This window comes from Alexandromys fortis, unplaced genomic scaffold, assembly GCF_014885135.2.
Source record: "Alexandromys fortis isolate MF-2015 unplaced genomic scaffold, M_Fortis_MF-2015_v1.1 scaffold_21, whole genome shotgun sequence".
Lineage (NCBI taxonomy): Eukaryota > Metazoa > Chordata > Mammalia > Rodentia > Cricetidae > Alexandromys > Alexandromys fortis.
In genome coordinates, this window is record NW_026067905.1 from 15744635 (window position 1) to 15768188 (window position 23554).

General features: G+C 48.3%; 1 protein-coding gene across 1 annotated transcript in view; it reads left to right on the forward strand.

The window, feature by feature from the left end:
* The window catches only part of Lamc2 (laminin subunit gamma 2), a 64739-nt gene that overhangs the window by 22389 nt on the left and 18796 nt on the right, over positions 1-23554 (forward strand). Inside the window, exons 3-11 of the mRNA XM_050135344.1 lie at positions 7516-7651; positions 10501-10599; positions 13076-13212; positions 14440-14562; positions 15973-16162; positions 18967-19079; positions 19989-20207; positions 20803-20985; positions 22421-22666. Of these exons, the coding sequence (XP_049991301.1) occupies positions 7516-7651; positions 10501-10599; positions 13076-13212; positions 14440-14562; positions 15973-16162; positions 18967-19079; positions 19989-20207; positions 20803-20985; positions 22421-22666 (1446 nt within the window). The remainder of the gene's footprint in view (positions 1-7515; positions 7652-10500; positions 10600-13075; positions 13213-14439; positions 14563-15972; positions 16163-18966; positions 19080-19988; positions 20208-20802; positions 20986-22420; positions 22667-23554) is intronic.

Genomic DNA, 23554 nt, shown 5'->3' on the forward strand with positions numbered 1-23554 from the left:
GAGGTAGAAGCAGGAGAGCCAGGAGTTCATGGTCATCCTCACACACACAGGGAGTTGTCTAGGCTACATGAGATCCTGTGTCAAAACCCAAAAAGGAGGAAAAAGACAGGTGGTGAGGACCTGTTTCTGTGGCCATGCTAGATGCTAGCAACAGAGAACTACAGGGAAGGGCCAGAGCTGAGGAAGGTGTTGTTTGCAAAATCCTAACTGGAGGGCGGGTTCACAGAGGAGCTAGGTATTATTGGTTTTGTTTTATTTATTTATTTACTTATTTATATTATTGATTTTTGGTATCTCCTTCAATGCCACTGTCCTAAACTGTAGGTGGCTGTTATGCACAGAGATGCCTACACTGGACTGTGTTCATCATGGGTAAACAGTACACACAGATTAGTAAGTGCATCAGGGGAAGAAGGGGTCTGGAAACATGCCAAGGTTTTTATTGGCTCCTGATTTGTCTCTTACCTTTCCTGGCATTTGATGCTTCTCCTTGTTGGGAAGTGTTTAAGAGCATAACATGATGTGCACTTAAAGTGTCGAGCTGAGGTGTGGCTTTGTAGCCTTGTGGAACCAATGGACAGCCACAGCTGGAGGAATCTGAAATCGAGCAGGTTTTGGTGGAGTGTGTCAGGAACTACCGAGAAAACTGGAATGACCTGGAATGATGTAACTCTGGGGTCAGTCCCAGGTTCGCCTGGGTTGGCTGTTATGGTGTATGTAGTCCGAATCCAATCTGTTTGGTGTTTAGTTAATCCAGCACCCAGAGCCTTTAGTTTTCTCAGTTCTCACCACGAACTGAAGGGCTTCATGAAGCAAAAGCAAGAGAAAAATTATTCTGTTTTAATGGGTGTTTGAGATTCTTGGGGAGTCAAGATCCCCAGAAAACATGCAGCTTCACTGGAGCTGGATGGGCCTCACAAAGTGGTCAGAGAGATGTAATCAGAGGCTCAGCGGGCTCCCCTGCAAAACCTGGGCAGAATGCAAGGTCCTAATTCCAGGGGAGACGAGGAATGAGCTGCTGGACAGAGAGGATAAGGAAGGTTTTCTCATCTGTCCTCAGCTCGGTTTCAGGAAGCAAGTCTCTCTCTAGAGGTATCTGGGACTTTATGGGAGCCTGGTGGGGGTGGAGTCTGGTGGAGCCTAGTGGGAGGTTGAGCCTGGTGGAGGTGGAGCCTGGTGGGGGTGGAGCCTTGTGGGGGTGGAGCCTGGTGGAGCCTAGTGGGAGGTAGAGACCGGTGGGGGTGGAGCCTGTAGGAGTTGGAGCCTGATGGGGGTGAAACCTGGTGGAAGATGGGGCCTGGTGGGAGGTGGGGCCTGGCGGGGGTGGAACTTGTGAGAGGTGGAGCCTTGTGGAAGTGGAGCCTGGCAGGGGTGGAGCCTAGTGGGAGGTGGCAGAGACACACGGTGATTAATTTCTGGCATGGTGTTTTTTTTTTTTTTTACTAACTAACTAACTAACTAAATATTTATTTATTCTGTACACAATATTCTGTCTACATGTATGCCTGCAGGCCATAAGAGGGCACCAGACCTCATTACAGATGGTTGTGAGCCACCACGTGGTTGCTAGGAATTGAACTCAGGACCTCTGGAAGAGCAGGCAATGATCTTAACCACTGTATTTTTTATATGCAGTAATTAATTAACCTTCAGATATAACCATCTAAATAAGGTTTCTATCTCAGAAATGAGGATAGAAGGGCCAAGAAGATGTCTATGTAAGTCTGCAGAGCTGAGGGGCAGAGCAAGGATTTTAGCCTAGGTTTGCTTACACCACAGCGGACAGAGGTGGGTTTGGGAGCCAGACAGCCCCGGGTTCAGGTCTTGCCTGTGAGGCTACCTCTGAGTCACTCAGGACGTATGGTGTCACCTCTCAGTGCTCTAGCGCTCCCATTGGAGAAAAGGTGATCTCAGTATTTGCATCACATTATAGTTCAGGAATAATTAAGTACGTTGATAGACAGGTGAGCAAAGTCTAGTCAGTAATAGATTTTCTTATGAAGATGGAGGTTCGAATCACCTGGAACAGTGACTGTTTCAAACTATGTCTCCAAAAAAAAAAAAAAAAAAAAGAAGAAGAAAAAAAAGAAAGAAAGAAAAGGAAAGGAAAAAAAAGATAATATAAATAATAAAATAAGATCCTGGTGGTCAGGTGGTGGTGCACACCTTTAATGCCAGTACTTAGGAGGCAGAGGCAGGTGGATTTCTGTTAGTCCAAAGCCAGTCTGGACTACAGAGTGAGTTCCAGAACAGCCAGGGCTTGAAAAACCAAACAAACAAACAGATACATCAGAAGCCTTGTAGTGACTATATATGGACCTAAAATGATTTTGTTAATATTTTATGTATTATTACCAACCTCACTTTAGCATTGAATATCTGAATATCTGAGAGTATTTTTTTTTTTAAAGTCAGGGTTTTTCTGTGTAGCCCTGACTATGACTGTCCTGTAACTCACTCTTTGGACCAGGCTGACTTTGAATTTACAAAGAACTGCCTGCCTCTGTCTCCTGAGTACTGGTATTAAAGACATGCACCGCTATTGTCCGGCCTGAAAGTATCTTTTAACAGTGGAGAAGTTGACCTAGAAAGTTAGTAAGTAGCCTGAAATCTCCTGGCGAGGTACTGTAAGAAGGTATAAATGTGATTCATGTCTTCTGTCCCCAGAACAGGTCCTTCCTGTACCTTCCCTATGAATGAAAAAGAGGAATCCGAATACTGAGTTTATATCCAAGGCAGTCAGGTCCCCAGAAAACCTAGATTTCCTAAGGGCTGACTAATGCTTTATCCTATCCAAAACATTTCCATAGCCTGGCAGGCTGAGCGGCTCACACACCCACATTCCTGGTGGAGAGATGAAGAAACAAAAGGCAGGCTGAGGGACACACGGGTGGGAGAGACTGTTTCCACCACTTGTAGCTACGCCTGGGCTTTGTGCCTCACTGAACCAGTAGCCTGATTTGAGGAAGAACCTAGAGCCTGGAGTGCGCTGGGCAAGTGCCCTCTCTCTGAACTCTATCCCAATTAGCTCTTCAGATTCTTTTACTTCGGAACAGAGTCTCAAAGATTAAGCTGCCCAGACTGTCCTTAAACTTGCTCTGTAACCAGCAGACCTTGGGATTGCAATCCTCCTACTTCAGCCTCCCAAGAAGGTAGAATTGCAGGTCTACTTGCAAGTTAATTTCCTGGTCTCCAATTAACTGCAAGGCCATTTCTATTTTCAAGTAATTACTTGAGAGAATTTGTAATAGCAGTGAGATTGCTGTTTGAATGGAAAAACGTCTTTAGAAAGAGAAAATAATTTCCATCACTTCACGTGTGGTTAATTGTAGTCAGTCTTTCTTGTGGGACTTTTTTTTGGACTGCCAGCCCCCAAATAATGACCCAGAGACTTATTATTAACAATAAAAGCCTGGCCTTTAGCTTAGACTTGCTCCCAACTAGGTTTTTTAACTTAAATTAACCTGTTTCTGTTAATATGTGTTTAGCCACGTGTCTCTTTATCCCTCCTCCATTCTGTACATCTGACTTCCTCAAGGTCTCACTGGTGTTCTCTATGGTGTTCTAATCTGAGTTCCTCTCACTCCCAGGAAGTCCGCCTATTCTCTTTTGCCTAGCTATTGGGCATTCAGCTCTCTATTAAACCCATCAGAAGGCACCTTAGGCAGAGACACATCTTCACAGTATACAAAAATATTAGCTCAGAGCCTTGCATATGCTGAGCTAATGTGTGGACATGGACATACACACACACATACACACACACACGTATGCACGCAACAGGGGGAAGTAAGAGAGTGAGGAAGACTTGGCTTTATTTTAAGTATTAATGACTTTTGACCCCCCTGCTCCCTCAGATGCCCATAGAGATCTGAGCCCTGAGAACACTCCCTGAGACACAAACCGGAAGGCTGCTCTTCAAAGTCAGTTGTTCACAGTTCCTGAGCCCGGATCATAATGAGATTCAGGGCAGGTGTTTTCATTCTAGCAAGGTGCTTTTAAAACCCAGGGCTGTTATTTTAGCTGTTTCGGAACGGGAGTTAAATTAGTCATGTTTGCATTGGGAGACATCAAACAGTCCCATGCCAGCTTTGAAGGCCTGAAGGATGACGCCTCAGGGGTAAACTGCTAGTGTGGTGTTAACCTATCATGGTCTATTAGGGTGCTGTTGACTACATTTTTAAGCACTATATGTGAGACATTGGACCAGGCACCTCTTACATATTAGCTCTTAGTCTTACGACATCCCTGCGAGGTGTGTGTTTATATGTTTTCATTCACGGTTGAAGGGCCTCGCAGGGGAGCAGTTTGCCGAGAGACGTGCAGCTAGAAGAGCCTGCTGTGTGACCTGAGATCCACTGGACTCAAAGCTGGGGCTGTTTTCTGGTCCTCCAGCTTCCTCTAGAGCAGTGGTTCTCAACCTTCCTGATGCTGGGACCCTTTTATCACAGTTCCTCATGTTGTGGTGCCCCTCAACCATAACAGTGTTTGTGTTGATTCCTCATAACTGTGATTTTGCTACTGCTAAGAGTCGTAACGTGAATATCTGAAATACAATCCATGGGTCGCGACCCACAGGTTGAGAACCTCTGCTCTACAGCGCTATTCTGCAGGTCAGGTATATAAAGATAGGGTCTTTCAAGTAGTAGCAGGTAATTCCACGAAAGTTCCAAATATGTTTGGAAACATTGGCATTGAAAATTTAAACGACAGGGCGGGAGGTGTAACTCAGTTGTAGAACACTGGCTTGGCATATGCAAAAGACCTTGATTCCATCCCCAGTACTACAAGTAATCTAACAATTACCATCATTATTAAGCAAGCTTCGGGCCTATCGTATATATGATGTCATAATCCCCATTTTGAACACAGAGTGTTTATTTTCATAGGCTAACAGTTAATGCCTCTTAGAAGAGAATATTCTAAAGAATAAAATTTGGACTATTCGGGCCAACCCAAAACAGAGTTCTCTTTGCCACCTCATGATAATAATAATTTCCTTCAAGGGGAAGGAAGAGCTCTTAATTATTTTGCCTTTATTCATTTATGGGTGAGGGTATGTCCATGCCACAGTGGACATGTGGATGTCAGAGGACAGCTTGGAGGAGTCTGTTCTCTTCTTTTACTATGCAGGTTGCAAGGATTGAACTCAGGTCATCAGATTTGGTGGTGAACACTTTTATCCACAAAACCACCTTACCAGCACAAGAACAATCATTTCTGAGAAGTGATTGCAGAGTTTCCTGAAGTTGAAAGCATAACTAACATTAATTTGAACAGGAAAATATGTTTTGGGATTATCAAATCGTCCATTTATGTTTAAGAAAAATTCAATACAGAGGGACATCTGTGTAATACATTAGAATCTCAACAGGAGTTTTCTTTTTTAGCTCTGTGGTCTGATTATTTTATTTATGTTCTCTAAATAGTGTCTCCATCTCGGGCTGGCTTCAGACTCCATATGTAGCTGAGGTTGGCACTGAACTTCTAATCCTTCTGTCTGGGTGTCCTGATGGCTGCAAAAGAGCTTTCCAGACGGAAGACAGTCAGGGCGAATGTCTCTGGGGAACAGCACATACATGCCCCAAGTAGAGTAAAGGGCAGAGTCTCTGCTGGGTCTGAGAGGAGGAGAGTGGATGAGAGTTGTAGGCCCACAGGCCAGGATTATGGAATTTGCATCTGATCACTTGTGTGGGGGACTTAAAACTGAATAGCCTTCAGTAAATGTTCTCCATCTTTCTTTGGATTGAGGCTGAAGTGTGTCGAGGGGAGGTGCAGAGGTGGTTTAGGTGAGGTGAGGGAAGATGGAGGCTCAGGCTGGGGTGGTATAAGGGCATGCGCTGGAGGTGATGAAAATCCATTGTGCTTGCTACCCTCATCCCGAGTCTTTCTCTCTTGCCCTCAACGTGCACCCTGGAGGACCCATTTACTGAACACATCCATGGGAAACTGAGTTATTATGATACAATGCACAGAAGTAATCTTTAAGATCAGCCTGGGTGTCAACCAACAGAAAGAAAATGTGTATAGACACACAGTGGAGTTTCATTCAGGACAGAGAATGAACCTGAGTTATTTACAGGAAAATAGGTGGAACTGGAGCTCATATTAGCCATAGTAAGAAAGACACAGAAAGACAAATATTATGTGTGTAGAACCTAGGCTATATGCACATGTGTGTATGTGTATGACATGAAAATAGAAGGAGAAAGCAGAGCAGAAGGGAAGAGTGAGGGCAGGTGGGTAAGTGGAATGGGATTAGTTTGGACAAAGGCATGATACTCCTGAACAAAGTTGTCATTCGGAGCTGGGGATGTAGCTCGGTTAGTAGAGTGGTTGCCTAGCATGCCTGAAGTCTTTGGTTCAATCCCCAGCACCGCATAATTCGTGTGGCGGCACACACCTGCAATCCTAGCACTTGGGGGGTGCAGGAGGATCATGTGTCCAAGGCCATTCTTGGCTACAGAATTGTAAGCAAGCCTTACATACATGAGGGCCTGTCTCAAAAATGCCCTTGTTAAGCCCATCAGTGTATATAATGAATGCACGCTGTTGAACAAGACCACTGCTCTAAGACAGTGACTGGGCCACCAGGCGATGTCCCATAAGTGAAGGTGGGTGCATTCTTGGCTAAGGGACTTTTTTTGTGTGTGGTTGACACGGCCCCAGGGTTGGGGAGATAGCTCAGTCAGTAAACTGCTGGTGGAACTGCAGTTTGATTCCTAGAACCCGTGCTAGAAACAAACACTGGGAAGGGTGGCAGACACTTGTAATCATGGTGCCAGGGAGGCAGACGTGGCAGATCCTGAACTGCCTGGTCTACTTGGAGAGTTCCAGGCCAGCTAAAGATGCTGTCTTGGGTGGTGGGGATGGCGGGGGGCGAGGCGAGGGTGTGAGTATGGATGGAGAGTTCTTGAAGAAACACAATTGCAGGCTGTCCTCTGGCCTCCATCTGCCTGCTCACATCCACATAAGCACACACGAGTCGAGTATTGGCCCCTAAAAGACGGTCTCTGGTTGCTGGATACAAGCTCTTCCTTCTAGTGTGCTAACATGCTCATTCGTTGATTTTTCTCCTTGAGTTTTGAACTCACCATGTAGACCAGGCTGACGGAATTGCGGTCATTCTATTGCAGCCTCCAGCGTGCAGGGATTATAGGCATGCATTACTACACTCATAGATGGGGATTTTAAAAAGAAGAAGAAAGAAAGAGAAAGATAGGCACCATGTGTTCCTTAATGTTCAGCCAGAAGGAATATGTAAACAAAACTGTTTTTGTGAGCCAGTCCCTTCTTCCTGTGACGCAGTCATCCTCAGCTGTCAAAATGTCCCCTCCTGAGTAGAGCATCCAATGACGCGGACTCCTGAGTAGAGTATCCAATGACGCGGACTCCTCGTTAAAGGCACTGAACAGTTTAGTGGGTACAGAGCTCCCGTGGGGAGACGGTCGTTTTTTTAAAAACCTAACAAGTATTTTTTTTCTTTTCTCTTTCTCCCCACCTTGTGGGTTACAGGTTCTCTCAGTGCTGGATGTGACAGCTCTGGACAGTGCAAGTGTAAGCCGGGTGTGACAGGACCCAGGTGTGACCGCTGTCAGCCTGGCTTCCATATGCTCACAGACGCTGGGTGTGCTCGAGACCACAGACAACTGTAAGCATCTGCCCTATTTTGCTTTCCAAGCATGCTCAGCTCTCTTCCTTACACAGCTCAGACCCGCCTGCCTGGGAATGGCTCAGCCCACAGTGGGCAGGCTCTCCTCCATCAATTAGATATCAAGAAAATGCCCATGGGCTCACACCCAAGCTTGATCTGTAGCTCAGGCTGGCCTCAGATGATCCCCCTGCCTCACCCCCACAGTTGGGGCTGTAGGTGAGAGTCGCAGCACTCAGTTTAGAACATTCCTATTTCTTCCTGTCCCTCTGGTGTGGCCTTCATGTGAGGGCCAGGGTCTGGGGGACATGGATACTATGAAAAAGTTAGGACATCTCCCCATCCACAAGTTCTCTTGGATCTGTTTGGTTCCTGAATTTTGGATTCAACATGAATAACAAGAAGCACGTGCTCCTGGCCAGCTGTTTCCAGCAGTTGGAAATATTTATTCTATCTCCATATTCAGGCCATCAGGTTGCAGCCTTCAAACCTGGGTGAGGTCAAGCTGTGGAGAGGGAAAAATGCTAACTTTCTATAATACCATGTAACTACAAAATTCTTTAGACTCTGGAGAAAAATCATACGAAAATAGGCCAGGCTTGATAGCATCACTTCCCTGTCACACCTGTTTACAGTCCGTGCCCAGATAGGCACATCCTCCCGGCCTTACTGGCAGTATCCTAGCTACCATCCAATTTTCTTTCCTCTGGGCCTTTGCGTAGATCACTCTCTTCTCGCCTTCCCTGACCCTTTTAGATCTGTTTCTCATGGCTCTCCTGGACCCCGCACTCCAGCCACAGTTCCTGCTCCAAAGGCATCAGTATGTGGCCTCCATCCCTTTTCCTGCAAAGCCATGGAGCTCTTCAAGGGCCTCCAGGGCACACATCCTCTCCTCCAGGGCACCGCATCCTCTCCTCCAGGGCATGCATCCTCTCCTCCAGGGCACTGCATCTGCTCCTGCATCCTCTCCTCCAGGGCACACATCCTTCCCCCCCCCATGGCACTGCATCCTCTCCCCCAGGGCACCGCATCCTCTCCCCCAGGGCACTGCATCCTCTCCCCCAGGGCACCACATCCTCTCCTCCCTCCAGGGCACCTCATCCTCTCCCCCAGGGCATGCATTCTCTCCTCCAGGGCACGTATCCTCTCTTCCAGGGCACCGCATCCTCTCCTCCAGGGCATACATCCTCTCCTCCAGGGCATGCATCCTCTCTCCCAGGGCACTGCATCCTCTCCCACAGGGCCCCCTTACTTTCCTTACCTTACACACTACTTTTATTTTGGCTCGGTCATTCGCTGTCAATATTTGTTGCTCTCACCAGAGTAAGAGCCCTGCTTTGTTCTGTTCTCTGCTGGGTCCCGTGCCTGGAACTGGGGAGGAGGAAGAGGCACTGGGGGTGTTTCAGCGTGACTGCAGCTGCCATTATACACCACTGGCCCTTGCTGCTCCTGTTTCTGCTCCACCTTGAAACCTTAAGAATCAGGGCTGGTTCCTATGCCTCATCCACCCCTTGGTTCTTAGCGCAGTAGATGCAGAGAATGTGTTTGTCAGTTGATCTGGATAAGTACACGAAGGAAGCACAGACACAAAGGACGCCAGGGTAACCGAAAGACAAAGTCTGGGAAGGGATTCTGGATTTGAGCCTGATTAGACCTAGCATTGATTGAATGGGGGTGTGAAGGTGAAGGAGTCAAGCAGGCTTCAGGTTTGGGTAAGATTTGATGGGGTCACAGGACAGCCAGAGGCGAGCATTGCTCACTCTCCATCCTAACGTCTCTGGGGTGGTTCAGCAGGGTTTGGATAGCAGGGAAGAGCTAGCAACTTCTAGACTGATGAGGTAGATATGTGAGTGTGTGCCAGAGTGAGCGACGGAAACCAGTGTGCACCATGGGCCAAGGAGACGGTGCCAGAGTGAGCGATGGAAACCAGTGTGCGCCATGGGCCAGGGAGACGGTGCCAGGATCGAACGACAGCCCTGATGCCGCCAGTGAGAGTCTCACCACTAAGGAACACAAAAGCCAGCAAAATCCACAATTCCACTCCTAGATACGCATGCGTGATAAGTGAAAATGTGTAAAATACACAGAACCTTGTATGCAGAAGTTCATGGAAACATCATTCATTATAGCTAAGAATTGGGAGCAAGCCAAATACGTATCAGCTAGTGAAGAGATAAGCGAGTTATGGCAAATCCATATAGCCATCAGAAGGATATGTACTCCATGGTATGACGTGGAAGAGGTCGTCACAGGTGGCCACATGTGGTGTGACTTCGACAATAGGAAGCATCCAGAACAGGCAAATCTGAAGGGACAGAAAGACCGTTAGTGGCCACATCCAGCTGGGAGTGGGACTAAAAGGGGGGACTGGTACGGTTCTTTGAGGAGCACCAGAAATGTTTGTGACTCAGTCTTAGTAGAGGCCTTACCCAAAGGAAGAGCCTGAACATACTGCAATAGCAAGTAGATGGGTTCCACCGTCCTAAAAGACATTATTGAATTAAGTTATTTCATGTATTAAATTATTAAATTAAATGATATAGAAATAAATTACAAATTTAAGACTACACTCTTTGGTCAACCAAACTAAAACAGTTTAGTAAGAACTTGGCTTGCATTCTGTCACCCTGGTCTCACTCTGGGTAGCTAGCAAAGGGTTCATCACTGGTTGCTGCCCCACTGGCTTAGTTAGTGCATGAGTCATTAAAGGCACGAAGAGCTTGATTGCTAAGGGAAGCCGCCCCGAAGAAGGGCGTGGCCAATAGATGCTGCTCACTAGGGGCAGCTGACTTTAGCTGACTGTGACGCATTAGAAACTGGCTCCTGACTTTCTTTCTCTCTTTTCCCAGAGATCCCAAGTGTGACTGTGACCCAGCTGGCATCTCTGGACCCTGTGATTCTGGCCGCTGTGTCTGCAAACCAGCTGTCACCGGAGACCGCTGTGATAGGTCTGTGTGAACCATGTCTCTGAAGGCTTCGGGGAGACTGTCCTGGCACCTGGCATAAGAATTAATCCCTCATGTACCCTTGTGGAAGGCAGATTCTGAACAAATGTTGAGAACTTCTTACAACCTCACTTCCAAAACAAAAAACCAAGGCCTGTGGTTCACTGCAGTCCATTTTCTGCTTTGGGTCCCTTCTCTTTGCTTTTACTTGACGGAGGCAGAGGATCCCAGAGTCCCCTCTCGGGTGGCTGGGATTCCCAGGTGCTTGGATGTGAGATGGTGTGCAGTAATGAGATCATATGACTGAAGCGGGTCTTGGGAAATGCCGGGCCTAATTAAACAAGTTGAGGAAAACCCTTGTAAGAGAACCATGGCAGCATATGGCCATATATAACCATCTTGTACCGAAAAGGACCCGCCCCAGGGAGGGGATGGTGCTTACATGCACGCACATGAACTGAGGCACCACGTTAGAGCCCTTTGGGCCCGAGCCATGTTGGGGCAGGTGGAGCAGTGAGGAGCCGTTCACTCTCAGTTGCTGCCTCAGGATATCCCTTAAGTACAAACTGTGTTCAGACTGTACTCGGCTCTCCCCTGAGATGGCGGTGCGCAGAGGGACTGTGAGGGTGGCCTCACAGCTGAAAGCCTCCTTCACAATTCCTTAAAAGAAAGCAAGCGTTTTCCTGGCACCCTGCCAAATGCTTCTACCTGGGCGGAAGAAGTGCCAAATGCATTCCTAACTTGTGTTTACAGGGGCTTCTTTGCTGCTGAAGAGAGAGTTAGGAATAAATAGCTTGAGTGTTAAGAAAACAGTCTCTTTGTGAAAGCCTTCATGTATGTGGTCGGGGGAGGCCCTCTGGAAACACGGCTCATCAGTTAAGAGTCCTTGCTGCTCTTCCAGAGGGTCACAGTTGGAATCCCAGCATCCCTTTCCAGGGGCTCACAACTGCCTGGAACTCCAACCCATTAGGTCTAGTGCCCTCTTTTGGTCCTGCTTACATTCATGTGTCATACCCCTACACGGATACACACACACACACCACCACACACCACCACACCACACACACACACACACACACCACCACCACCACACCACACACACACACACACGATTTATTTTTAAAAGAAAGCGTTTGCAGCAGTGGTGGGGAGACAGAGGCAAGTTGAGACCGAGTTTTCCTCTGTGACATAGACAGGCTTAGAATTCATTGTGTAACTAGGCTGGCCTTGAAGTCCTGGCAATCCTCCTGCCCCATCCTCCCAATGCTAGGATTATACCACGTCCTGCTTGAAAGTCTTTATTATTATTATTATTATTATTATTATTATTATTATTATTATTATTATCATCATCATCATCATTTTACTGTTTTGAGACAGGATTTCGAACTAGCTACAATAGCAGAAGGTATCCTTCTGCCTCTATTTCCCAAGTACTGGAATTAGGGACATGCCACTAAACCTGTCTTTGAAAGTCTTTTAAATTCTAGACGATGAAACAAAATAGCAAGCTACCTAAAGCAACAGTTGCCATCACCACAATTAGTGTCCCAAATGACACTAGTGGTCCATTTGAGTGACCACTGCTGGCATGCATGCTGCTCGTCCTTGGTTCGTCATCCTTTGCCATCCGACAGCATCCTAAAGTCTTCTTTAGTATCCGCATGATCCCTTTCCCTCCTTCATCCTCCTCTCTCCGTAAGTTTGAATCTTGCCTCATCCCTCTGTCCTCTTTCCCTAAGCACATCAGAAATGATCCCAATCTCCTTGGCTTCAGGGCCACTAAATGGAGCAGTAGACATAGGGCCTGGACCACTGCAGCGCTGAACAAACAGTCACAGGGCAGTTCTTGTTTCATGTAGCTCAGGTTGGCCTGGCAGCTGTCCAAAGAGAAGCTGCCCGAAGGCTTGGATTGGAAGCAGGGGTGGAATGCCAGCCTGTGGTTGGCTGCTTCAGGGTGTCTCTAGACGTTTATCTTGGTTATGTCCTTAGTGGCTCTTTCCTCCGTGGGCCAGGACAGGGTTATGATGAATAGGGTGCTAATAAACACACAAAGGTCTTGGGGACTGGGGCAGCTGAGTAGGCACTGAGGTAAGAGACTTGCCTTTCTGGTCTTCACTTTGCCTTTATGGCAGATCTGCTCTGCATACTCCTGTGACCTCCCTCCCCGCATCACACACCACCCTCATCCATCACCGAGAATGGGTCAGTTATCAAGTTTTCAGACTCCAAGGCTCTGTTGAAGGCAGAAAAGTGAACACACTCGTTTGTGTGTGCGTGGGGGGGGGGGCTGTGATCTCCTCTGGTGATCTGGAGTGGAGGCGGTATGTAAACCTTGAGATCTTCCCCCTCTGGGAATTAACAGTGCCAAGTGGGAGAAAAAGTAGGCAGAGGCTGAACCAGCATGGTCCAGCATGGTCGTCTCTGTGAAGTGAGAAACAATTGCAGCATCGTCCTGACGTCTACAATTCTGCTGCAGGTGCCGAGCAGGTTACTATCATCTGGACAGGGCAAACCCGGAGGGCTGTACCCAGTGTTTCTGCTATGGGCATTCAGCCAACTGCCACAGCTCTGTAGACTTCAGTGTCCACAAGATCACCTCAACATTCTATCAGGGTAAAGTATCTCAAAACATATATAAACATTTAAAACAAATGAAAAATTTAACTCTGTACAAGGATCTATGATTTGTGCTTACAACAGTGGCTTCCACATTCATTTCCTAGTCATCATTAATAATTCTCTAGTTAGTGTTTGTTAAGACAGAGATTGTTCAGACTGGCCTTGAACTCCACAGGGGGCAGAGGAGAACCTTGAACTTCCCATCTTCCTGATCCCTCCCAGGTCCTGGAATTACAAAATTGTGCTATCACACCCAGTTAAATTCTGTGCCTGGGCTGGAGCCCAGGACCTCACGAGTACAATGCAGGCATTTACCCTGGAGCTCCATCTCTAGCCCTCGTGTATTGTTTTGTGGTGTACATTATTCTGGGCGAAGACAAAGCATGTATCTTGAAAAATTACAACCGAACAGCATATGAATAACTTAAAAACAGCTAAAAGAGACCAACTATTTATATCCCTCTGCTTCCCACCCATGTCTATTTCAAAACCACAACGAATTATTCACACGGGAGAGGGATTTATGAGGACATCCCAGAGTCCACACTCACTAATAGGAGAGGGATTTATGAGTGCATCCCAGAGTCCACAGTCACTAATAGCGAGGCATCCGCATACATTGAGTCTATGGATCTCCTTCGTTAGCATGCTTCAAAACAGGGGGAATATGTTGGAAATCGATATTATTTCAGCTGGTTTAGTGTCTGTCTGACCTCATTAAGGCCAAATCTTGTTTTTGTAAGTATGAGAAAAGTACAAATTACAGGTAGCTGAAGACAAAGCCTGAATCACAGGAGCCCAGAGATAGGAGCCAGCCAAAGATAAGGCAAAGGGCCTGCGAGCGAGCTCAGGGATAAAGGCACTTGCCGCCAAGCCTGAGGACTTGAGTTTGATTGCTGGGACCCTCATGGTGGAGAAGAGAACTGACTGTGACAGACACTGTGGCATGTGCACACACACGCACATGCACACACACACACATGCACACACACACATAAACACGAAATAAATAAAAATGTAAAAAAACCAAACTTTTTTAAATGTGAAAGCAGTCGTGGACAGGAGTTGGTGGATAAAAGTGATTGGGGTATTTAGAAAACTGTAAATGAAGGGGGAAGAAAACCTGTCTACTCCTTTGAAGACTTTTTGGCAAGCAAGCCTTGCCTTGTTTAACCCAAGGGATGATGGGAGTTGTCTCTGAGTGCTGGTGTTGTCTTGCAGATGTTGATGGCTGGAAAGCAGTTCAGAGGAACGGAGCTCCGGCAAAGCTCCACTGGTCACAGCGCCATGGGGATGTGTTTAGTTCCGCCCGAAGATCGGACCCAGTGTACTTTGTGGCACCTGGTACGTGAGGGGCGGCTTCTGCAGATGCCGGTGTATAGGACTACAGAGCCAGGACAGACAAACTGACTCAGGAAGTGTATGTGGGATCCATCCCGCTCCTGGGACCAGCTGGAACGCAGGCCCACTTTGATAAGTCACCATGTCCTGACACTCTCCAACAATCCAGGCATCCTGGAGATCAGCCCCTACTGAGAGGCCCACGTTAGCCAAATGGGACGTTTCTAGATTTCCCATCAGAGTGTGAAATCAAACTTAACAGGGCTATGGGAAAAGAAAAACAAAGCATGTCTTCTTAAAAGGTGAAAATTTTTAATTTATGAGTTGTGTCTGAGTGTGGGGATGCACACGCGTGTAAGGTCCCTCAGAGTCCGGAAGAGAGTGTGGGTCTCCAGGAGCTATAGTTATAGGTGGTTGTGAGCCACACACTGTGGGTCCTAGGAACTGAACCCAGGTCCTCTGGAAGAGCAGAAAGTACTCTTAACTGCCGAGCCATCTCTCCAGCCCCAGAGCATGCGGTAAAGCTTTAAAAACAGTGTTCGTGTCTGAGTGGCAAAGGTCGGGCTGGAATCTGAATCATGGTTAATATACCTAAGCTAATGAGCACTTCTCGAGTAAGTTGTTCTTTTAGTGTCTCTGAACTTCAGTCCTCTCAACTATTCAATGAGAATGGGCATGCCAATAGCTGGGAATTATTGCCATCAAATGCGTGTAGAGCTGGGGAGATGGCTTAGTCTCTAAAGTGTTTGAGCGAGCATAAGGACGTGGATTTGAATGCTAAGCATTCACACGGAAGCTGGTCACAGTGGTACATGCCTGTAACCCCAACCCTAGAACAGTAGAGACATAAGAATCTCTGGGGCTTGCTAACCAGAGAGGCTTGCCTAGTTGATGAGTTCCAGGCTCCATGAGAGACCATGTTTCCAAAACTTGTGTGCAAAGTGATTGAGGAAGACACCCAACATCAATATCCAGCCTCCACATGCCTGTTCACATATGTGTACACACACTTATTCATGCTCACCTATACACATAGAAGAACACGCACACCAACACATACACACAAATGTGATGTCTGCAGAAGCATTCCCTAAAATATAAATCACTTTGTAACAAATGGCTGTCTTCCTGGATCTTTGTACACCAGCCTGTCTGCGATGGTCACGCCGTGAGCCATCTAATAGGTAGAATTATCTTATGACGAGGCTCTTTCAGCACCGCTTCCGCAGCCAACATATCATGCACATGTCACAACCATGACACTTACTGACCCTTTTGTCAGGGAGCTTTGAGATAGAAGAGGGGTGGGTAGGTCACACAGGACTCTCACAGAAACTGACAACATTAATCCAGTTTGTGCATGTATTTGCCTTCCCAGCAGTACCACTGATCTTTCAAAAATCTATTTCACAGCCAAGTTTCTTGGTAATCAGCAAGTGAGTTATGGGCAGAGCCTGTCTTTTGACTACCGCGTGGACAGAGGAGGTAGACACCCATCAGCTTACGATGTGATCCTGGAAGGTGCTGGGCTACAGATCAGAGCTCCCCTGATGCCTCTTGGCAAGTCACTTCCCTGCGGGATCACGAAGACTTACACATTCAGGTAAAAAGAGGGCCCCCGGCACACCAAACAGTGTAAGGCGTGAGTCCCTTGTTCCTGCGCTCACACAGGCGTACTTTCATCCGGTAAGCTCTTCTGAGCCCCAGGAGTTACCAGACACGGTTGATACCTGCGGAAACAGGACACAGTTCCTTCCCTCCGGTAGCTGACAGGTTCACAGTCATGGGGAAGAAATGATGGCAGTACCACCAGATGGTGACTGAGATGACAGGGTGGACACAGGTATTCTGAACGAACACAGGAGGTACAGCTGTACTGGAACGATAGGGGTGTCTCAAGAAGACGAGGCAAGCATGGAGAGCCATCTCGAAGGAAGGGAAGAGGGGTCGGCTAACAGCCAGAGGACGTGCACGTGACACTCCCAGCAGTTGAACATGAGTGGAGCGAGAAGTGAAGTGAAGGGGATGGGGAGGACTGAGGCCAGAGAAACTGGCATAGGGGACATCGGAGAGACTGCATCATCCTATAGGAGTGACTCTGGAGTGGTGTGTCCAGAGAGGCAGGGGCAGGAAGCTGTGTCCACTCAGTGCTCCGGATTGTGTTAGAGGGTAGGAAGGAAAGATGGAATAGGAACTTGGTCCTGCCAGAGCTTGGGGTCTGGTGAGATATTATAACACACCTAAAAACAAGCGCAGTACAACCCAGTAGCTGCTCTCGTGGTGGAGTGCGTTCATTTTGGAAGGAGCTTGGGTATGCCTGGAGTCACCAAGGAGAGTTTCGCAAGGCTTCAGGTGTGTCAGCCTCAATGGAAGGATACACAAGGCTTTTCCAGGAAGAAAAATTAGAGAAGGACAACCTCCATCCATGTGTGAACTTCTGAGGATGTGCAGAGTCATTATATAGGGGCAAATTTTACACACACACACACACACACACGCGCGCGCGCGCGAGCCTGGTGTCATCAGAGCCCAGAGATGCTGTTGGATCCTGGAACTAGAAGTAGATGGTTGTGAACTGTCGTGTGGGTGCTGGGAACTAAACCCAGTTCCTCTGGAAGAGCAGCTGGTGCTCTTCACCACTGAGCCCATAGAGGATATTTTCGTGGTTTGAAGATAGCATGTAAAAGGGAGATAGATAAATCAGGTTGAAAAATCTGGAGAGTACTTATCGGGCTATACCTTAGGTATCATTTCAGAGCGCTTAGATCTTGTCTATGCTGGCAAGATGATGGAAAGCCACCAAGAGGCTATAATACGTCAAGATGTGTCCTTGGGAGTGGTGGCAGTACTTAGAAAGTAGAGGCCGGCAGATCTCTGATCTCTGTGAGTTCAAGGCCAGCCTGGTCAGAGTGAGTTCCAGGACAGCCTGGGATACATAGTGAGATTTGTCAGATAGAAGCGCTTGCTGCTCAGATCTGGAAACCAGAGTTTGATCTCTGAATCGCCCCCTCTCTTTGCTGTTTGTAGTTACAAGCACTTAGCCTGCCCTCAAGCTCCCTGGGATTCTCCTGTTTCCACCTCCCACCTGGCCGTCAAAGCTCTGTGATTACAGACATGTGCCACTGCACACACTTTACACAAGTCCCGGGGATTTAAAAGCAAGTCTTTGTGCTTGCATGGCAGGCACTGTACCTTCAGAGCCGTTTCCCCAGTCCTGGGTAAAGTTCTTAACGGAACTGACAGAAGACATTCACAATGGACCAGTGAGGGACTGTGGGGGCCAACCTGAAGTAGAAGCAGTAGGGTCAGAGAGAGACAGACGCATAGCACACACACAATTAACTGAGTGTTTCTTACTCTGATGATATGTACACACCCTTCCTGGCTGGATTCTCACATCCTCAACCTAGCGAGGTTCTCTGGGGTTCAGCTTACATGCTTTCTTTGTATGAGCTTTCTCCAAACCCAGGCAAAGTTACAGACATCATCCATTTCTCTGGTGTTCTGTGTGTGAGCTGCTAACAACACTTTCTGCACCGTATTGTTATTGCTCACTCAGGCTCCCTGACTCAATGGCGAGCACCACTACCTAGTTTGCTTTTCCTCCAGGCCCTTAACTTCCCCGTCCAAGCCAAGGTCACAGTCAACTTTGTTGTTGTTGTTGTTTTCATGAATTTATTCTTTCACTGTAATGCTGGGTTGAATGCAGGGTTAGGCAAATACTCTACCACTGAGCTGCATTCCCAGCCCCACAGCCAAATCTTCTTTAACCAACCAGTCAGTGAATGAAATGAAAGGGTTTTTCTTGCGATAAATAGTCTAGTAAAAAGAAACCGGAACATGAGCACAGAGGCTACTAGTAAATGCATGAAGGCATTCTACGGCAGATGCATCTCAATGGTAGAGCACTTGCCATGTGCGTGTGCGTGCGTGTGTCTCTCTGTGTGTGTGGCCTGGGTTTGATCCCCAGCACTTACTTACAGGACGATTCAGGAAAGGTATAGATTTGGACATTTGGAAAGAACCAGTGAGATGTGCTCAGCTGACAAGTGAATCATTCAAGAACAGAACTAAGAACAGAGAATAACTTTCGAGGGCCAGCACTTGGGGAAGTCAAGTGTGTTTAGTACCGGGCTATGCAATGGTTAAGAATACAGTGTGTCGAAGGGTTTGGGACCAGGTTGCGGTGACTCCGGGGAGCATATACACTGCACCCCTTCCAGTGCTCCCTGTGGGATTTGACCTCCTAGTAAACAGAGAAAACCCCAAGATGCTCTCTACCAGAAGCCTTCCCCCAGGCAGGGCTCCAGAACCTAACAGTTCCTACCTTCTCGGGCGCCATTTGTATCAGGTGAGCAAGGTGGCATGACTTGATTTGTGAGCCCTGAAAAATGTTCAATTCTGCAGGTTAAATGAGCATCCAAGCAGTCACTGGAGCCCCCAGCTGAGTTATTTTGAGTACCGAAGGTTACTGCGGAACCTCACCGCCCTGATGATCCGAGCTACCTACGGAGAGTACAGTAAGTGACTGAGAGAGAGGGCAAATGATCCCATTCTTCCCTGGTTTGAGTGTCATCTGCTTCCACATCCCATGGGGGCAGGCTCCAAGTAAGGAGACAGGCCCCTTGAGGTTGAGTCTGTGTTTTATATATGTTTTTTTTTTTCCTAAAAGGAGCGTTTCTCTAGCTCGAGGTTGGCTCTCATGAATAGAAATAAATGAATAGCAAGTAACTTCTTTGCTAAGAGTCTCTTCAGTTCAGTTATGATGACTGTGTTTCGCTACAGCCCCGTTTATTCCTCGCGTTGTTAGGCTCAGTGCTACTGTGTTTGAACACGTCTTCTGCTAATTCGCTGCTGTGACCTTCCTATGTCGGGCCTTCTAATCCCACCTGCAATTATTTAAAGGGGAGTTCCGTTCCTCACACTGCTAAACACTGTGTCCAAGGAAGTGTGGCTGCTCTGCCATGTCCATGTCCCTAATGCCATGGAGACAGTGGGGAGTAGGAGTTGGGTTGTTACTGTTTGCCAGGTACATCATGTCACGCAGTGTTCCATTTAATTCTCACAACGAACCAAGGGGCCAGATAATGCTACCACGTCTCTACTAGACTGAGGACAGGAAGTCTGGAGAAGTCAAGGAATTTGCCAAATTCACACAGTTAATGTGGATCCAGCCACAATTTAGACCCTCATTTTCCTGACTCCAGAGTCCAGACAGCAACTGCTGTAGCTGCCCACGTACCATGTGTGAACACCACCTGGGTAGAGAAAATGAAACCCTGGCTGGTCTTGAACAAGGCTGGCCTTGAGTTTGCAGAGATTCTCCTGCCTCTGCCCCACAGTGTGCTGGGACTACAGGCCTGGGCCAGCCACCATTCTCTGTCATGGCTTTAGACCTTGCTACTTCTGGTTTCTGCTTTCTCTTGCAGGTACGGGCTACATTGACAACGTGACCCTGGTTTCAGCCCGCCCTGTCTCTGGAGCCCCGGCACCCTGGGTTGAACATTGTGTATGCCCTGTGGGGTACAAGGGACAATTCTGCCAGGATTGTGCCTCTGGCTACAAGAGAGATTCAGCGAGACTGGGGCCTTTTGGCTCCTGTATTCCTTGTAACTGCCAAGGGGGCGGGGCCTGCGATCCAGACACAGGTGAGTGAAACCTGGACCAGGTGTCTGGGGGCAGAGCCAGCTGAGTGGCTCTCCCGTGGAGGCGAGAGCTGGGGAAGAAATACCACACCCGAATTCACTCAGGAGATGGGAAAAGAATGGGGCGCATGGGACTGAGGTCAAGGGAGATGGACGTGGCGATAGTACACTTGACCGCTTTTGTTATGGAAATGCCACAGGATTGTGAGAGAAAGGTGCCAGGTTACAGGAAATGACTGTCATGTTCAGGGCAAGGCGGGGGAATTGGTGTTGAGTTGCAGGTATTATGTGGGGAGATCAAAGGCCAGTCAGGGTCTGGCTGGGGGTGCCAGCAAATGGTATGACCGTGAAGGACAGGGGAACAGTGTTATGCTATGGATGGTGAGGAAGTGTGTGTCTATAGAATGTGAGGGGTGGGGGTGAGACCCAAGGTGGTGGCCACGTTTATATTTGGTTTATGGCTGGAGATGAATGCCAGGGTTCGGATGCTGGGGGAAGCTTTGGGAAGACTTGGGGCTCTGTAATCTGATCCCCACATTCATCCACATGGAAGGAGATATTTTGTCTGACTCTGCCATTTCTCTCTCCGACCTTCCAGGAGATTGCTATGCAGGGGATGAGAACCCGGACATTGAGTGTGCTGACTGTCCCATTGGTTTCTACAATGACCCACACGACCCCCGGAGCTGCAAGCCATGCCCCTGTCACAATGGCTTCAGCTGTTCAGTGATGCCTGAGACGGAGGAGGTGGTGTGCAACAACTGTCCCCCTGGGGTCACAGGTAAGGCCAGCAAAGTGGCCTTCAGTCAGCTTCTCCCTGGGCTGATGCCGTGGACTATGAATAGCTTCCATCCTGGAGACTTTCTGGGAAGTTATTGTTGCTTCGGATTAATCAAAATGTGCACACTCTAAAGCTAAGGATATGTGGTACCTGAGCGGGGTTGCCAATTGAGCAGGGGCTGGTGCAGTTATGGGGGGGGGGGCACAGTGCTGGTTTGTTAACAGTCCTGTGTGTTTGTTTAGGGAATGAAAGGTTCAGACCAAGTAAACAGGAGGTCTAAAGCCCTCTGCTCCTCCAGGGTCTCCAGTAGCCTGAGCTGGCCTTGAACTTAGTTTTTAAGGATGACCTTGAACTCCTTTTGAAAAAAATATTTTTAATTATCTGTGTAAGGGGAGTATGTGCGCATGAGTGCAGGTACCCACTGAGGTACCAGAGGCCATCGGATCCCCTGAAGCTAGTCAGGTCGTTGCGAGCCATCTGACGTGGACGCTGAGAACTGAACTGGGGTCCCCAACAGGAGCACATGCTGCTAACCACCGTTGCCATCTCTCCAACCCTGACCTTGGATTCTAGTCTCTTGCCTCCACCTCCCACTTGTTGGGAGTAGAGGTGTGTGCTACCAATCCTGAGGGATCAAACCCAGAGTTTGTGTGTGCGAGGCCAGTAATCTACTCTCTGAGCTACGTCCATAGTCCCGGATTATGTTATTTCCTCATGAGGAGGACTCAGTGCCCCTGAGTGTCACATGCCTCTCAATCTGAAGAACTAAGTGCTCCGCAGCAGCCTTGATATCATTGAAATTTCACTGCCTTTGCCCCTCTGTTGGCTTTGACCCAACTAGCTAACTAAGCCTCTTTGTGGTGCTGCAATGTTCTAACCCATGGTGACCAAGGCCATCAAATGGCAGGCCCGACCCCTGCCACACACACCTGTTCCTGAGGGCACTGTCCTGGGGGCCTGGGTTTAATGCCTATCTTAGCTAGGGTGGTGTTGTGAAGAAACCATGACCATGGCAACTATCATACAGGAAAATTTTTAACTGGGGCTGGCTTACCGTTCAGAGGTTTAGTCCATTACTATCATGGTGGGAAGCATGGTACACACAGGCAGACATGGTGCTGGAGAGGGAGATGAGAGTTCTGCGTTTGGATCCGAAGGCAGCAGGAAGAGACAGTGACACACTGGGCCTGGCTTGAGCATCTGAAACCTCAAAGCCCACTCCCAGTGGCACACTTCCTCCAACAAAACCACATCTGCTCCAATGCTACACCTCCTAATGGTGCCAATCCTTATGAGCCTATGGGGCTATTTTCATTCAAACTACCACAATGCATCTGCCAGATTCTTCTGCCCGGAGCCTTAGACCTCTCTCTCTGGTCCCGCTGCTGTTAGGTAACCATCTGGGGTGACCACATCTTCCTTGGTTCCTTCCCAGGTGCCCGCTGTGAGCTCTGTGCTGATGGCTATTTCGGGGATCCCTTTGGGGAACGTGGTCCAGTCAGGCCTTGTCAGCGCTGCCAATGCAACAATAATGTGGACCCCAATGCCTCTGGGAACTGTGACCGGCTGACAGGCAGGTGCTTGAAATGCATCTACAACACAGCAGGTGTCTACTGTGACCAGTGCAAGGCAGGTTATTTCGGGGACCCGTTGGCTCCCAACCCAGCAGACAAGTGCCGAGGTAGGACTATATCCCAGACAAATTAAGCCCCCCCCCCGTGTGTGTGTGTGTGTGTGTGTGTGTGTGTGTGTGTGCGCGCGCGCGCATGTATGCGTGCACATATGTAAACACATATGAACTTGCTAGAGTCTATAAACGGATGCAAATGACAGACAAGGAGACTAATATCGTGAGGCAGCTGGTCCATGACCAGACTGGCTCCTGACCAATCTGCACCATTCACTGCCAGAAGCCTTAGAGCAGTGGCCCCTGCACCAGACTCTGGAACTGGTGCTCAGAGCTCTCAAATGGTTAAACCTGGGTGGGAGAAGTTAAAAAGGTCAGGTTTACATTCCTGAAGGGAAGAGCAGATAAAGTGGGGCCACATCCTCTGCCCAACCCCAAGGCAGGTAGGCAGAAAAGAAGCCGCCAGACCTGTCACCGGAGAGCAATAAAGGACAATTGAGCTGAACAAACGGAAGTGGGGAGGGGGCAGGTCATTAAGCTGTTTGAGAGACCCTCTCAGGAAGTCAGTGTGAGTATGTACAGAAGGTAACTCTTGGAAGTGCTCCTGAGGAAGCCCGGCTTCAAAGCAGCTGTTGCAGGGGCTGGGGGGCTGGGAGGAGGGGGACAAGGGCTGCTTGAGATCAAAGCCTTAGTGAGCAGGTGCATTTCTCAGCTCAGCGTTAGAGTCCAGGCCCACATTCAGCCCTTAAACATGGATGCTCATGGTAACTCTGGAGTCGGGCACTTAGAAGTGTCCCTGTTATCAGATCCAGACACCAGCGTGTCTACCTGAAGGTGCCTGAGGACCCTGTGACTAGATGTGGTGTTCATGCTTATAATCCCAGCACTCATGAGGCTAAGGCAAGACATTTCTGAGTTAGAGGCTGAGCTACTGAGGAAGAC